The sequence below is a fragment of the Marmota flaviventris genome, chromosome 9, assembly GCF_047511675.1.
Source record: "Marmota flaviventris isolate mMarFla1 chromosome 9, mMarFla1.hap1, whole genome shotgun sequence".
NCBI classification, from domain to species: domain Eukaryota; kingdom Metazoa; phylum Chordata; class Mammalia; order Rodentia; family Sciuridae; genus Marmota; species Marmota flaviventris.
Window position 1 is genome coordinate 8,126,883 of NC_092506.1, and position 16,528 is coordinate 8,143,410.

The 16,528-nt window shown below is 59.2% G+C and overlaps 1 protein-coding gene across 3 annotated transcripts; it reads right to left on the reverse strand.

Annotated features, from left to right (window-relative positions):
- Positions 1-5,327: 5,327 nt before the first annotated feature.
- On the reverse strand, positions 5,328-15,889 carry Rps6ka4 (ribosomal protein S6 kinase A4). Of its 3 annotated transcripts, none has more exons than XM_027944244.2 (17): positions 15,760-15,889; positions 15,647-15,672; positions 14,701-14,950; positions 14,495-14,610; positions 13,818-13,925; positions 13,522-13,602; positions 13,326-13,429; positions 13,072-13,222; positions 10,363-10,527; positions 8,694-8,822; positions 8,367-8,500; positions 8,173-8,266; positions 7,550-7,723; positions 7,279-7,473; positions 6,768-6,927; positions 6,412-6,575; positions 5,328-6,216 (listed from the first exon to the last, which is right to left on the reverse strand). In XM_027944244.2, the coding sequence occupies exons 1-17, from the start codon at positions 15,812-15,814 to the stop codon at positions 6,022-6,024; spliced, it is 2,301 nt and encodes a 766-aa protein (XP_027800045.1). In that variant the 5' UTR covers positions 15,815-15,889; the 3' UTR covers positions 5,328-6,021. The 3 variants fall into 3 exon arrangements, with proteins under 3 accessions (XP_027800045.1, XP_027800044.1, XP_027800046.1); XM_027944243.2 differs by having other exon boundaries at positions 14,701-14,919; positions 15,601-15,672; XM_027944245.3 differs by having other exon boundaries at positions 14,701-14,919; positions 15,760-15,825.
- Between the last annotated feature and the right edge of the window lie 639 nt (positions 15,890-16,528).

Genomic DNA, 16,528 nt, shown 5'->3' on the forward strand with positions numbered 1-16,528 from the left:
CAGATGCGCTCATTCATTCACTCATCAAACACTCACTGAGCACCTGCCACAGACCAGGTGCGGCGTGGCACCCAGGGACGTGGTGAGTGATGTGGACAGTCCTGCCCCTCCCCCACGCTCACAGCCTGGAGGAAGAAACTGACCACCACACAAGACCACCACCCGGGGCGGCTGCTTGAGTGGGACCTGCCCTGCTGCGGGAGCCGGGGGTCTCCTGGGCTGCTCTCCGGATCCGGGAAGCTGCCGGAGAAGCCGCTCCCAGCGGAGCCTGAAGAAGGCCCAGCAGCAGCCTGGCCCAGAGAAGGAACCGCGTGCCCCGCTCAGGGACCAGGTGTGCAGAGCCAGCACCGGAACAGGGGGCTGGACACAGTGAGGGGCTGGGAGGGCCTGGGCGGCCGGGGAAGGCGTGGCCTGGGCTGGGTTTTGACTCTCTGGCTCCCATGGGGCAGGGGTGGTGCCAGGGCCACCTGATGTGCCCAGCAGCGAGGACCAGCATGGACAGTGCGCCAGGGTCCCAGCGGCCCCTCTCAGTCAGGGGGAGGGGCGGATGACGAGTCTGGCCAGTGACACAGGCAGCAGCAACATACACCACTTCCAGAATGTCCCCACGCCCTCCCTCGTCCCCGTCCCCACTGGATGGCAATGCCAGGTAGCCCTGGGAGTACCACTGGACCCACCTGCCCCTCTGCCCGCCGCCACCCCAGGCCCCTCCCTCCCACAGCCTGGCCCTGCCCAGCGTCTCCCTCCTACCCCCCCACACACAACTGTGACCAGCACCCCCATAAGGACCCTCTCCTGAGAGGAGCCCCCAGAGGCTGGGAGGAACCCCCCCACAATGGCCTTCAGGCCCGTGCGCCTGACCACTCTCTGGGCCATTAACCCGGTTTTGCTCCCCACATCCCCTTCCCTATTTCTACTGCCACCCAGACGGGGAGCCGGAGAGCAGAGGGTCCCTGGGCCTGGTCACAGCAGCCTGCCGCGGCAAGGACCAGAGCCCAGGGAGCAACAGGGGCCTGGGGCCTCTCAAGAAGGGGACCATGGGGTCCCGCACGTGTCCTCTGCCCCAAGCGTGCAGATAGCTTGAAGGCTGGGGCATGGCTGGGGCCTCCCAGCCCCCGGGCTCTGTCCTGCAAGGTCCTGCCTAGGTGGCGGGGCAGGAAGGGACAGGCCGGCTGACCCAGGCCCCACAGGCAGGCTCGGCCACTCCTGCCCCCCAGGCCCGCTGCCCCCTCCCGGCAGCCCCTTCTCCCCTCTCAGGAGATGGCTTCCCCACCTGCCCTTGTCCTCACCTCAGCCACAGTCAGCAGCTGCCTGCCCACACCCACCCCTGCAGCCCCAGGCCCACCCCCTTGGGTGCAGTGTCACCACAACCCCCAGCCCAGCCTGGGCCTGGGGCAGGGGAAGGAGCCGGGAGAATAAAGGGTTTGCTGCGAAGCTTTAGGGGCACTGCACTCCCTTGTGGGAGAGGGGAGCACCCACAACCACGCACACACCCTCTTACACACTCACAAGTGCACATACTCTACGTTTGGATTTTTTTTTTTTTTTTTTTTTTTTGGTGCTGAAATAGAACCCAGGGGTGCTCTACCACCAAGCTACACCCCAGCCCTTTTTATTTCGTTTTAAGTCAGGGTCTCCCTAAGTTGCTGAGGCCGGCCTCAAACTTGTAGGTCCCCGCTCTTACCATTCCCCTCTCATGGCCACTGCCCCCCCCCACACCGGGGCCCAGCCACACCAGGGCAGAGAGGGCTCCTGGGCACAGCAACCTCCCGGAGAGCGGACAGAGGAAGAGCACAGGGCACGCTCAGCCCGGCCGGGCAGAGGCACCATCTCACTTTAAAGGAGACAGCGCTCCTTGGATCTTGCCCATGTTCCTGCAAGTCACAGAAAATAGCAGGGTTTTTCTGAAAGACACTTGGAGCTAATTCATCCAAAGCCCTCCAAAGCTGCATGCATGGGCATATCCTCTAGCCCATTAATTCCACTTCCAGGAAATGTGTCCCGAGGAAATATTTGGACAGGTGAGTAAAGAGGTGGATCCAAGGTGCTCGCTGCAGCACCAGGGAGAAGAGCCAGGAATGGAGGGGGTTCGCCGAGCCGCAGACAAACACCACAGAAATGACCAGATCCGGGAGGGCTACGAAAAAACTGCAAAATATCATCATTGACATAGAAAGATAATCACAGTCGATTGCTGAGTTTGAGACAGGCTACGAGACTCCATTGATGCCATTTCAATTAAAATCTGTATTGATAAAGAGAAATCTGAAAGTGCATACATCAAAATGTCAAGGGACAAAGATTATCTATGGGGAGAAAGCCAGATGATTTTTCATTTTCCTCTCTTTTGTATTTTTCTGACAAATACAAAATCAGTCAATTAAGGTTCAATTAATGTGGTGTGTGTGGGTGTGTGTGTGTGTGTGTGTGTGTGTGGCTGGAGATGGAACTCAAGGTGTCCCGTAGGCCAGGCGAGGGCTCTTCCACTGAGCCACATCCCAATCCCAAATATTTCATTACATACACCCTGTTCAATACACTGCAGGGCCACATGGGACTGCTGGCATTAGCTGCTTCTAGGAACAGGGAACTGGTGGCTGAGGGTCAGGTCACTGGGCAGTTTTTCTCTGTGTATTCTTTGTGTGCCCTTTGGATTTCGAATCACATCAACTTCTTTTCACGGATATAAATTAAATTTACATTTTGTGGGCTGGGGATATAGCTCAGTTGGTAGAGTGCTTGCCTCACATGCGTAAGGCCCTGGGTTCAATCCTTAGCACCACCAAAATTAATTAATTAATTAATTAAATTTACATTTTGAAACAAAAGAAAAACATTTCAGGGCATCTTTGATACCTTACAACTTCCATTTCTGTGCAGCAGAGTCACAAACTCAAATAGCTAGAGGCATCAGGGAGATCCATGAAGGACAGGCCAGTGTGAGCAATAGGGAGGAGTGGGGGCTGTGGCCCGCTGGAAAGCAGAAGCTGGTCTCTGGTGCAGCGTGATTCTGCTTGAGCTGATTAGATCACACAGGAAGGCTGCCCAGGCTGCCAGCCCTTGTGGTTGATCAATAAAAGCCACCCAAACTTCCCTGTGCATGCCCTTATCGTAACCCACACACTGCCTACCCCCGAAACACAAGCCTCTGCTGCCTGGTACAGGCCTGTCTGCAAGTCCTTCACTAGGAAAAAAAAAAAAAAGCCAGACTGCGACATTTATTCCTATTTAGAGCCCCTCAGAACACTAGGAGAAGAACCTTGCCCTGGGTTAAACAGTGGCTGCCCCAGGGCACAGTCTAAAACCCCGTGCCCCTGACTTCAGTTCTAACCATAATTAGTTAACGTGGCTCAAAGGGAGCCGGAGGTTTATGGGGCTACTGGTCTTTCTCAGTACATCAGCATCTTAAGGGAGCAAGAGGAGAAATCAGGGCCCAATGCAGGAGGTGAGTTCGCCCAACTCTTCTGGAAAGGATGGCCTCCGTGTAAGGCTGGGCTGGTCAGAAGCCCAAGTCGAGGTGCAGAAGAAGCCGGAGTCCAGGCTGGGTATGGAGCACTGACCTAGGGAACGTGAGGTTCCATTCCCAGCAAAAGTGGGAGAGGAGGAGGGTGGAAGGAAGAGGGAGAGTGCGATCGCTGGCCTCTGCCTCCACCTCCCGGCCTGTGCCCACCCTGAGCCCTCCAGGTTCACACCCTGGCCAGCCTGGGGCCCAACACACCCATCTGCAGGATCCCAGCCACACGGGGTAAAGGCAGGACTCAAGTCAAGGCTGACTTGAGTCCTGCTCTGCCATCTTAGCAGGCTCCCTCCTCAGGGCCACTTCCCAGTTACTTCACCTTCGAAATGAAGCTGAGGTCCCCTTTCACAGAGTGGCTGTGAATGACAGGGGGTGAGGTGAAGAAGTTGCAGGTGAGAGACGGCTCTTTACTCATCCAACAGGCAAAGCACTTTAAACGGGGTCACACTTGGGGCTCATGAACGTGTAGGGGAAATGGGACGTTTTCGTGCCCTTAAATGCGACTGCCCTGTACAGTTCGAGGGGGGCTTCTGCACATCGCAAGACTCCCTAAATCCCAATGCGCCCTTGCTGCTGAGCGCCTGCACTCACAGCTGTTAGTACTCGAGTTCCTCCCGATGACAGATTGGGAGGCCCAGGGCTATTAAGTGACCTGCTCATGTGGCACTCAGGAGTGCCATAACTCAGGAGTCAGAATTACTGACGTCTGCCCTCCTCCTGGAAGCCTTGTCCTGGGTCCCTCCCTGCCTTCTCAGATCGACAGGATGGGACTTGGCTGGGCACCCCGCGACCCCAACTGGATCCACTTCCACAGGGCACCACATGCCCACCAGCCAGCAGCAGTTGCTTCTGAGGTCCCCATGGCTTTGCCCTGACTTTGGCACCTCTGGGGCCCCAGCTCAAATCCTCAAGTCTCCAGGTACCTTTTTGTCCAGGCAGCAAATCTCAGGCCCAAAGAGGAAGCTCCACCGTGAAATGGTCCCACAAGGTAGCTAAGTGGGGAAGAGCCACTGGGAGACAAACTGGGGTGCTATCCAGGCAGGTCCTGTGGTACGGGCTGGCAGGACATCCGCATTATATGGACAAAAGACCCTGATCTGGGGCACCAGCAAAGGTGCTCAGGCCACCATTGCCCTGTGGCCACAAGGGCCAGCAAGGGTCACCCAGCAAGGAGTCACAGACACTCCCTGAGAGGGAACCATGCTTTGACACTGTGGTCACTGACCTCCCCTCAGCCCACCCATTCAGTCAGCTTCTCAAAGGGAAGGCCACCATCCAGCTCTAACAGCCAATTAGCACATGGCATCTCTGGCCAAAGTGATTGGCTCACGGTAGGCACGTGACCTAAAGCAGATCCAATCAGAGCACAGGTTGAAACTTCCTAGGGGAATCCAAGCCCTGAAATCCGGTGATAGAGACAGGCCATCTAGGCAAAGTCTGCTTTTCAATCGTAGACTCTGGAGCACCTGGCACCCCTCAAAGGGCCACAAGGAGAGTCCTTCAGTCCAGAGCATCGCCAAGGACGCAGAATGAAGAGCTGGGACTGGGAAAGAGAGTCCTGATCACGTTTTTATTCTGGATCAGGCCTCACCTGAAGTTACAGATAAAAGAGCCTAAGAACGCCTGTGTGTTGCTTAAGCAAGTTTAGGTTGGGTTTTCTATTACCTACAACCAAGAGAATCCTAAATACCTGGCAGAGCTGTACAGGTACCCAAGATGAAAGTCAGCCTTGTTGTGCATAAGATCTGCCTGTCCCTCCCACCCACCCCCAGGTCCTACACCCTGTCCCAGGAACAAACACAGGCACAGGTGCCACACGCAGCACTGGGTGGACTTTTATTTTAAAGTCAAAGGCACAGCCTGGATGGGCTGAGGCAGTGACAGTGGATGCCCAGCCCACACGGCCCCACCCTCGGCCAGGAGCAGCTGTGCAAAAGGGGAAAGGGTGGGTGAGAAAGGGGCCTCCCCTCTAAGGGTCGCCTACCTCCTTCCTTAGCCCCAATAGGGGAGAAGCAGGTGACATAAAGTGAGGCAGAAATGCTCCAGGGGACCCCAGGGTCTCTCCCTCAATCCCCCCAACACAGGTCTTTGGTGGACATAATTGCACAGTCCATAAAGTGACAGCTTGAGGAGTGTCCCCTCCCAGAAGCCACGCCTCAAGGGAGAACAGGGAGGGGTCCCAGTTTCTCGCCAGTGACAACCCAGCGTGTAGGAACGGGGAGAGGAGCCCTCCCCAGTTGGAGCAGGCCCTGGGCGGGACCTTCCGCCAGGTGAGGCAGTGTCTGGGAGAGGGCGGCGACACGCACTCCGGCAGCCCCCCTTCCCTGCACCCCTAACTCTATCTGGTAAGACATAAAAAATTCTCTGCTTATAAAAATACTTCTGCTCTGTCGGGGAGTGGGGTGCGGGAGGGTGAGGAGGGGGCGATTCCCGGGGACGGGGCGGAGCTGCTGGCAGAAGCCAGGTCCCAGCTCCTCCGGGGAAGGGGTCACAGCGGTGTGGGGCTAGGAGGGGGGCAGGGGGCCGTTGGCTCGGCGGGAGGCTCCCTTGGCGGCAGGGGCCCGGCCCGGGGCGGCAGGCGCGGGGGAGCCGCGGCGGGAGGCGGCTGCACTCCGCAGCTTCTGCTTGCGCCGCTTGGCGAGCGGCGCGTTCTCCACGCTCTTCAGGAAGAAGCCCTCCCGCTTGCCGCGATTGAACGCCTGGTGGGAAGGCAGGGTGAGGCCCGATCCTAGCTGGCCCTCCTCCTACCAGGTCTTGACCTGCAGCCTCCCAAAGGTGAGGACCCCAAAGCGCCCGAGGCCAGGCTTGGTTGACCCGACCCTTCCAGGCTCGGGCTCCGCCGCCTCCCCCGACCCAGATCGAGGCTCCGCCCACCCCGCCGGCCCCGCCCTTACCCTGAAGGTGGCGTTGAGCCCCGAGCGCACCGCGGGCCCAGAGGACTCCAGCACGTCCGGCGTCCGCAGTGGGGGCGAGGAGCGCGCGCTGCCGTCCTGCAGCCACGAGCTACCCCGCAGCCCCTCGAGCTTCAGCCGCTTGGCGGGGTCCACAGTCAGCAGCCCTGGAGGAGGGACAGGGAAGTGTGAGAAAGGGGTCATGTGGAGGCTGCACCCCAGAGATCCAAACAGCCCCACTCTCCTCTTTATCCATCCCCCAACGAGGACACCGGACCCAGTGACCATGCCTGCCCCAGAATAAGTAACCGTATGACCTCCCCGTCCCCAACCATGGATTGCGACCTCCAGCTCCGCACCTCGGACCAGCTCCTTGGCTTCCTCTGACACGCCCTGCCAGGCCTCCCCGTCAAGGGAGAAGCGCCCCTCTCGGATCTTGCACATGATTTCGGCTGCCTGGCTCTGCCCGCCCTGGCCTGAGGCCCCCTGGAAGGGCACCTGCCCCGACAGCATCATGTACTAGGAGAAGGTGGGCGGGGGGGGGGGGAGGGGAGAGTGAGACCTTACAGGCTGCAGGGCCCAGGCTGACCCCTAAGCCCACCCACAGACCATTCGCCTCTACCTGGGGTGACTCCTGAGACCCTAGCATGATGAACCCTGATTTCTACCCCTAGTACACGGATGCCTCAATCCCAAAACCACAGCGACGCCCTGTATTTAGGAAGACCCCCGATCTCCATCTTACATGCAAACCAGCCATCCCCACTAAAGCGACCTGGCCCCCCCCCGCCTCGTTTACTCCCGAATCAGTGAGACCTCCAACCCAGGCTTGGGCCAACCTGAAATCTTCTTGGGGACCACGACTCCTACCAGAATGACGCCCAGGCTCCAAAGGTCGCAGGACTCGTCATAACCTTGCTGCGCCAGCAGCTCAGGGGCCGCATACTGCAGCGTGAAGCAGGGCGTCTGCATGGGCCCGGCGGGGCTTTGCGGCCGCAGTCGCGCGAACCCGAAATCGATGATCTTCACCGGCGCCCCGGGCGTGTCATCCGCGTACAGGATGTTCTATAGGGACAGCGGCCCGCGGTCAGAGGCGGCCTCGCGCGCCCACCCCTGCCCAGCGCCGAGGTCCCTCGCCCACCTCGGGCTTGAGGTCGCGGTGCACCACGCCCGCCTCCTCGTGCATGAAGCTCACGGCTGACACGAGGCTGCGCAGGATCTGGCTCGCCTCCGACTCGCTGAAGTGCCGCTTCTTGCGGATGTGCTCCAGCAGCTCCCCGCCCCGCAGCAGCTCCAGGACCAGGTACGTGTGCAGCTGCGGGCGGCGCGGAGGGCCACGGTCACCACGCCGCCGCTGACGGAACCCAGCCAGGCGCACACAGCGGCCAGGCCAGGCCCCAGTCCTCCGACCCCTCATGTTCCAGCCCTGACCTTAATACCACCCGCAAGAGCCACGCATAGGCCTCACCTCAAGTCCTCGGATTCTACCCCTCCCAGGACCCGCTTCTTTGGCCACTTTAAAGCCCCGCCCCCGTAAATCCTAACACCTTACACGCCCTCCGCAAAGTCCATCTCCTAGGCCATCCTCCGGCCCGCCCTACAGTCCTGGGGACCTACTGCCCTCAAATCCCACCTCTCGGCCTCCTGGGTCCCCTCAGGACCCCAAGGACACCACATCCGATCCTACGCCCCGCCCATGGCCCTCAGGCCCCTCCTCCTGATCTCTGGCGTCCCTGCAGTCCACCTCAGCCTGGAAGCAGTCACCTGGTCGTGATGGACCTCGTGCAGATTCACCACGTTGGGGTGCGACTGGCACAGCCTCAGGGCGGCCACTTCGCGCTGCGTGTTCGCCTCAAGCCTGGGGAATGGGGCAGGCGCGATTAGAGTGGCCCTCTGGGATTGGAGTGGCCCTCTGCCAGCCCCGCCACCCAGGCCAATTGGCTGGGGGTCGCTCCCACCTGCGACTGAGGATCTTGACTGCAAACTCCTGACCACTCTGGCGCTGGCGGCAGCGACGACACACAGAGAAGCTGCCCTGACCCAGAGCCGGCTCCCGAAGGTCCAGCTCGTACTGCTGGAAGAATGGCGAGTCCTGGAGGCAAAGGGGGCGCATCAGAGGCCCACCCTGGAGACCCATGGCCACACCACACCACGACCCACCTCAAAGAGGCTCAGGACCTCATCAAAGACACTGGGGACGCCTGGTGCACTCAATTCGTACTCCCAAGCCCAGACCCCTCACACCCAACGTTAGTATTTCCCCAGCCCAGCCCAGCCCAGCCCACCTGCATCATGGCACTCCTGGCCACCGCTGCCCGGCCAGGCCGGTCTCCAGCGCTGGGGGCTTCCAGCGCGTCAATCATCACAGCATTGTTGTGATCAAACAGGATGGACGGCGCGACGAAAGAGTATCCCTGCAAGGCGCGGTCAGGGGCACATAGGCATGGGGGTCAGGGGTGCGGGTGAGGAACCCTGGAAAGCCTGCGCCAGAGGGTGGGGGAGGCAGAAGGAAGACCGGGGCAAAGGGACTGTGGGGGACGTCCCCATTGCATCCTGGTGCAGAAGGGATGGTGGACACATTCTGTTCCACCTGGCTTCATAATGGCTTGGGGCCCTGTCAGTCCCCCGACAGTCTCTGACCCCACCTTCCTCAACACAATGAGGTCCCTCCCAAAGTACCTGGCACATGCTAGTGACCAAGAAAATGACAGGCAAAAGCATGAAAGCACTGTGGCCTGACATCATACACACTCGGCTCATGAGAAGTCAACGCTGCTGAGGGGGAAAAAAAATCCTTCCCTTTCAAACCAGAATTTGGCCCCCTTGGCAAGGTGGAGCCACTGAGGACGTGCAGAGAGAAGCCAGAGTAAATTCTTTGGCTTTCCTGGGGCCCCATGTGCCAGCAATTCCAGAGAGTTTCAAGGGTAACTTTAACTGTGTGCTGCTCTCTCCTGCAAACCTAGCCCCACTGTGCACTATAATGCAAGCTGCTCAGAGGCGGGACTTCCGTCTGTTAGGTTCACTGATACATCCCTGGTGCCCAGATGAGTGCCTGGCACGCTGCAGGTATTCAATACACATTTCTGAATCGTTACATAAATGAATGGAAATTAACCAACGATTGACAAAAACCAACTTTCTCATCAGACTGGGACAGTACAGTGAGGGACGTTGGAGCAGAGTTGTCAATTCTAGAGTTTCATACAGGGACTGACCCATCCATCCTTGATACTGGTCTATTCTTATTGACTACGTATGGACCGTCTTACAGGCCGGGCATCAGAGCTGGGCCTAGGGACACAAGGACCGAACACACAGTCCCACCTCTTGGGGGCATCCGGACCAGTCGGGATACAACAGGTCAAACTGCCCAGTAGAAGGTGCCATTCTGCAGAGGGCTGGTGCACAGGGAAAGGGTGACCCTGGGGGCCTGGTGAGTGGTCGAGGAGGAGCCGGTGAATGGGGGCTTGCCAGGGGACTACTGTGGCAGGACACTCCAGGTAGAGGGAACGGCATGCGCAAAGACACAGAGGTGCATCCTGGAGCCTCTGGGCACTTCAGTGGTGCCCCCAACGCATCAGGTGGGGTGCTAGTGAAGAGCAAGCTGCACATGACAGGGGCCAGCAGAGCCACGGGATAAATGTGGCACCTCCTCCTGGATGCCCACATAAGCACGTGAGTAATTCAAAAACAGTATTTTTTTTAATAACAAGGGGATGATGGACTAGAAGGGAAATTAACACAAAGTTTAAACCATGAACCATCAAACACGTGCCCTGCTGCACTGGTCTCCATAACCAACCGACAGCCCCAGGCATCTGTAAGTGGGGAGGCCTGGAGGAGAGGCTGCGTCCTGACCGAGACCCGGGGCCTGTGTGGTGCCCACAGTCAGCCAGGGCAGGGGCAGACCGAAGCTCCCTCCTCTTCTGAGTCTGCGGATCCAGGAGTTCTCACCTGAAAGATTCGAGGGTCCCCAGCCGGGGGGCTGCCAGCGGGTGAGTAGACAGGCTCCAGCCGCGTAAATTCCTCAGCAAAGTTGCCCACATCCAGCTCTGAGCGGATCTGGGGCCGGAATGGGGCCGGGATCTTCCTGGCAGCCAGAGCAGCCCAGTCTAGACCCTGGGGAAAAGGAATCATCAGAGATTAGGGGTCCAAGGGCAGGTACTGGAGACCCCACTTCACTGGAGTCACCCCCATGGGCAGCTCCCCAACAAGGCAAGGGCATACCTGGCCTCTGGGACGGGCAGCTGTTCTACCTACCTCCCAGCTCCCGCCTCCCTCCCTCTGGTAACAGAGCCCCTATTCCCCTCGGAGAACCGCCCTCCATCACACTTCACCGGTTCTGGAGCTTGTAATAGAGTTGTCATGACAAATAAGTAAATCTGTCCTACGGCGAGGAGGTGGGTCTGGAACTGCTGAGGACCAGGACCCTCCTGAGGCTTAATGATGAAGTCCCCATGCAGAAAAGCAGAACCAAGAAGTTTCAGCACCTGTAACCAGCCTTGCCTGAAGCCAGACCCCTTTTCTTCGGACTTTTCACTCATTGGAGTATAAATATGCCCTTTTGTGTTTAAGCTAATGTGGAGGAATCTGTTAATTGCCTGTCCAATATCTACTCTCTCTGTCTTTCTTAGCACTGAAGTCACAATTTTACTCCAGGAGAAAATGTACAGAACTAAAATACAATATTTTACCCTCTCTTGATGTTAGGGATGCCCAAAAACTTATAAGCAAAAATTGTCAGGTAGGAGTGCAGGGAAAGATCCTCAGGAAGGAAAGGGGAGCCAGGCATGGTGGTGCACACCTATAAGTCCAGTGGTTTGGGAGGCTCAGACAAGAGGATCACAGGTTCAAGCCCAGCCTCAGCAACTTAACCGAGTTTAACTTAGCAAGACCCTGTCTCAAAAATAAATGAATAAAAATAAAAAGGGCTGGGGATGCAGCTCAGTGGTACAGCATCCCTGGGTTCAAGAGCTTCAGCGGCCAGCCTGGGCCACGAAGCAACCCTCAGGTTGGAGGCTACGTGCTAAGAATAAGAGAGCCAAAAAAGAGACGAGAAGAGCTTAGATTCCTGAAGACACCTTGGCACCATGGAGACACCACGCACCCGTGGCCTGCCAGCCTCTGCACTTCTTCCGTGTGAGAACAAAGCTAAAGAAAGCACTGACTTTTTAGGTCACTGTCCATCCTGATCTCTGGTGCTAGCAGCCAATTCTGTCCCAGTGGACGCCACCATTCTGAGTTGGACTTTGATCAATTGCACACAAGAGGCTTGAAGGCCCCCATTCTGCCATCAGGGAGCTCAGCACTGCTGTCACCAGAAAGACTGTGCAGAGGGCAGAAGGAAGGGAGCCCTCCTTCCAAGCTGTGGGCCCAAAGACCTGGGGGGCCTCTTCAGCTTGGCTACTCAGCCGCTCCCAGACCCATCCTGAAGCACCAGCCAGGTTCAGGAATGTACGACCTTCTTCTTCTTCTTTGAAGCACTGGGGATTGAACCCAGGAATGCTCTTCCACCGAAGTACATCCCCAGCCCTTTTTATTTTATTTTGAGACAGGGTCTTGCTGAGTTTCCTCGGCCAGCTTCAAACTGGCAATCCTCTTGCCCCAGGGCCGGAAGAGTTCACTGAAGGAACTGACCCTGCTCAGTCACCTCCTCTTCCCCACCCCCACCCCCGAACTTCACCTCTGTGAGAGCATCTCAGGGCCGCCTTCCAGGCTGGCATGGCTAGGAAGGTCCAGGGTCAGCATTCACAGTATGGGTAGCAGAGTCCCTGGCCACAGTGAGGGCCCATAGTGGGTGGCCCTGTGACCACGTCAGATAAGTGGCAAACCTGATCCCCCATGTAAAAGAAGACTGTGGCAGCCGAGACACGGGCATTCAGGTCCGCTGGCCCTGGGTTTGAATCTCGGCTCAATCACTGCCTGGTTTGGTGGCACTGGGCAAATGACTGAACTTTTCTGAACCTCAGCTTCTGCGTGTGGAAAGATGGGGACCCTCAGAGGGTTCCAAAAGTAACATGAAACCATGTCAGCAAAGGGCCGCCCTGCAATGGGTGTTCACGGTCACAGGGTTCTAGCCGGTGACGCTAGGGCCACGTGCAGTGCCTGAGTCAACCAGGTCTCACGAGGCAGAGTTCACGGTGTGCCACTCTCTAACGTGCATGTGCTCTTGACAAGGGAACAATAGCCCACGTGGCCTGATCCACGGTCCATCTGAGATACAGGCACAAGGACCAGTAGGAACAAAGAGCAGAACACCTGTGTGGATGCTGTCAGCCATGAGTGTCACTTGCAGTGCCCGTCTGGGCCATAAGAGACCCATCCACAGCAGGGATCTGCTCCCAACTCCCCACCATTCCCGTGCCATCTTGGGCAGGGCACCAGCCTTCTGTGGCTCTGTCCTCTGAAAGCACTGGCCAGTCCACTCCCAGGTGCGACTGTGATGAGCCTGGTGTTCCTCCCTCCTGGAACACACCTGCCCAGCTTCTGTGGAAACGGCGTGAGCCCAGCCCCTAATATGCACACCGGCCTTGTCCATCTGAGGGTTTCTGGATAAAGTAGATCTGGCCCGGCTCAGACTGTCCCTCCAGTGTCCCCCCATCCAGAGCAGCAGCCTGGCCTGGGATGTACAGGAAGCGTGGGCCCCCGGGTCAGAAGCCTCACCTGGAAGAAGGGATGGTTCTTGACCTCCTGTGCCCCCTGGGGACCCGCACCCAATCGCTTCTTAGGGTCCTTGCACAGCAGCCGCTGCAGCAGGTCCTGCGCCACGGGCCCAATCCGGGGGGGGAAGGGAGGGGAGCACTTCAGGATCCGTCTGGGAGGATGGGTGGGGCGTCAGGGGCAGCGAGCCCCCCCCACGGCCCAGCCCAGGCAGGCCCTGCAGCCCCTCGGCCGCCCCCCGCCACCAGCCCACTCACCGGGACACCTCGGCCTGCGTGTTCCTCTCGCCCTCCAGTGTGAAGGGCGAGGCACCCGTCAGCAGCTCGAAGAGCAGGATGCCCAGGCTCCACCAGTCCACCGCCTGCCGAGGCGGGGCAGGGGTGAGGGTGGTGAGGGCCTATGGGCTCCCACTCACGCCCCGCCACTACCACCCCAGCCTCCCCACCAACCAACCTTGCCGTGCCCCGTCTTGCTACGAATGATCTCAGGGGCCATGTACTCAATGGTGCCACAGAAGGAGAAGGTCCGCTCTTTCTAGAAGGACAAGAGGACCCATTCGTTCATCCACTCCTCTCTGGCACCCCAGTGGCCTCCAAGGCTCAGAGCAGGAGGCCTTGCAAGGCCGAGGGTGAAATGGGGGAAACTCCTGGATCTGTTGACTCTGCACCCCCAGAATGCAGACAGGGAACAGGAAGAGACAGGCGAAAGGCCTGAATGAGGGAAACTCAGCGGAGACTACACCCGCTCACCTCTTCCGTCAGGAACTCTTTGCTCAGGCCGAAGTCCGTGAGGACGATGTGGCCCTCGGAATCCAGCAGCACATTCTCCAGCTTCAGGTCTCGGTAGATGATGCCCAGCTGGCGGGAGCAAGAGGGGAACTAAGGCTCCCTCCACGAGACCCTCCCCAGCTCCTACCGCTGGTCTGGTCTCTGCACCAGGTCCCTTGCTCAGAGTAAGGAGAGCCCCAGAGAAGATCATCCACCTGCCAAGGCATCTCTAGGGCAAGAATGGGCCCGGGGTGCAGTTGCACCATTAGATTAAAAAGAAGCCACTGAAGATCAAAGGAAATCAAGGAGTGAAGGGGCGCAGGACAGGCTCTGAGGTCCCCAAGAAAGGAGGCTGTGTGAAGAGCCCAGGCCTCAGGAGACAAGTCAAAAGTCTCCATTTGAGGAAGTTCTGTGAAGGCAGCCCAGAGTTCCTGGTGAGAGGAAAGCCCCTTCCAGGAGGCACCAGGGGAGGGGACCCCACCAAGCAGCACTGAGGCTTCCTGCCAGGAGGCCTGGGGAAGCAGCTCTGGTCCCCACCAAGGCCACCACCCCACCCCCCGGAAGCCCAGGGTGTGAAATGAGACTGCCTCTTTGGAGGCCCCTCATTAAACCAGACCCAGTTCCTATGACAGCAGCCGGGAACCTGGGTTCTCACCCACCTTGTGCAGGTGTTCCAAAGCCAGCACGATCTCACCCCCATACACGCGCACCTCGGCCTCCTTGAAGTACTGGCGCTGGTAGAGGTGGGTGAACATCTCACCGCCACTCACGTAGTCTGAAGGTGCACTTGGTGGTTAGACTCGGCCCCCTCAGGTGGCCTCACCGGCCCCCATTCCCCCAAGTTGGTATGTGGCAGTGCCCTCACCCAGAATGAGGTGCAGCTTGGCATCGGTTTGGAAGGCGTAGTGCAGCGTGACCAGGAAGGGCGCCTGGCGCACCAGCTCCAACACAGAGCGCTCGGTGCGCGTGTGCTCCTGCGTCTTGGCGCGCTGTACCAGCGCCGCCTTCCGCAGCACCTTCATGGCATACAGCTTCCCCGCGTCGTGCCCGCCCGCCTTTCGCACCAGGAACACCTTCCCGTAGGCTGTGGGAGCAGCGAGTGGGTGGAGGGTGGGCTGTGAGTGGGAGGGCGGTGCAGACTGGTGGGAATGGGGGTGATGCCAACCCAGAAGGGTGTGCACGCTGCGGGTGAGAGGCACGTGTGCCAAATGCTGGCAGAGCCTTCTAAGGAAAAGGTGTGCACATCTCCGGAGAGTGCTCAGCAACACCAGAGAAGGGGCATGCAAACCAGCCTGGGGCAAGAGCAACTCCAGGGGCTGGGGGTGGGGTGGGGCACATGCAAACCTGCCAAGCTCAGAGGGATGGAAAGGGATGCAAATGGAGGAAGGGCAGCAGAGGTGCACTCCTGGCCAGAGGAGGGATGTGCACACCAAGATAAGGAGTTTGCAAAATATGGGCCGGTGCTGTCACAGAGGGGAGGAGCTGTGCAAATCACTTGGGATGGGTGCATGATCCCAGGGAGGCTGGCGAGTCGCAGCAGGGGGCATGCACACGCAGGATCTTGAAGGGAGTAATGATGTCAACGTGGAGCGCCCTGGAAGTGGGCATGAAACCCTGGCACAGTAGGGTGGGGCTGGCAGGGCGAGCTGTGCCGGGAAAGGGTGGGGGGCCTCCCCGGTGGCCTGGCCCAGGCCCAGGCGGGTGTGCGGGCTGGAGGCACAAGACACTATGCCTGGGGCACCTGCACAGTGGCCAGGGTCCTCACCTCCCGTGCCCAGCACCTTGAGCAGCTCGAAGTTCTCCACGCTCACCTTCTCCTCGTGTCCGGTCAGGTTGGCTGCGGGCACAGGGGGCGAATGAGCCCAGCTAGCCCCTGGCCCCTCATCGCCTGCCTAGGGCAGCCACCACCAGGCCCCGCACCCACCTTCGATGATCTGCAGTTCTACCGCGCAGCCCTCGTCCTCATCCTCGTCCCCCATGGCGGGCGGGTCGCTGGGGCCCGCGCGGCTCGGGCTCCGGGCGGCGCCGGTTACATGGCGGCTCCCGCCGGGGCGGGCGCTTCCTGGTGCCGCCTCCGGGGCCGAGCGGGCGCCGGCACCGCCTCCCGGCTCCCCGCCCCGCGCGGCCTAAGTCAGGCGGCTGGAACGTGACAGCGCAGGGCTGCGGGTGGGCAGCCAGCGGAGGTGGCCCTGTGTCCCCAGCCTGGGGCAGGCGCCCGGGCTGCGCGCTCTTGAGCCCCACTCGACCTGCCCCGGGGAACTGAAATGGCCCAGTGTGGCTGCTGGGGCCGCGCCCCCAAGCCAGGTGCTTGTTCAGGATGCCCCCTGCAGCCAGTGGTGTCCAGAGCCCTGGGGAGGGGTGCCCACACAACCTCCCTTCCACCAGCGCCTGCCCTGAGGGCAGACCAGCCACTCTGTTCAATTCTCTCCATACCCAGTAAGAGTGAGCCACTTAACAGGGGTGATAACCCACCACCTCCTCACCCTTTTTTTCCCCTCCGTGCTGGGGAAACTCAGCCACTGAACTACATCTCCCACCCCCTTTATATTTTTTATCTTGAGACAGTTTCACTCATTTGCCCAGGGTGGACTTGCCACCCTCCTGCCTCAGCCTTCTGGGTGGCCAGGGTTACAGGCCTGCAAGGATGCGCTCAGAAGCTTCCCTTTTGGTCACTCCTTGACTGTTTACCTGAG

Coding starts and splice junctions, on each gene's coding strand:
- Rps6ka4 (XM_027944243.2), bottom strand. CDS start 15,814: ATGGGGGACGAGGATGAGGACGAGGGCTGCGCGGTAGAACTGCAGATC. Junction 13,430..13,521: donor GCAAGACGGGGCACGGCAAG/GTTGGTTGGTGG, acceptor CCGCCTCGGCAG/GCGGTGGACTGGTGGAGCCT. Junction 6,217..6,411: donor GGCTCAACGCCACCTTCAGG/GTAAGGGCGGGG, acceptor CCTTCCCACCAG/GCGTTCAATCGCGGCAAGCG.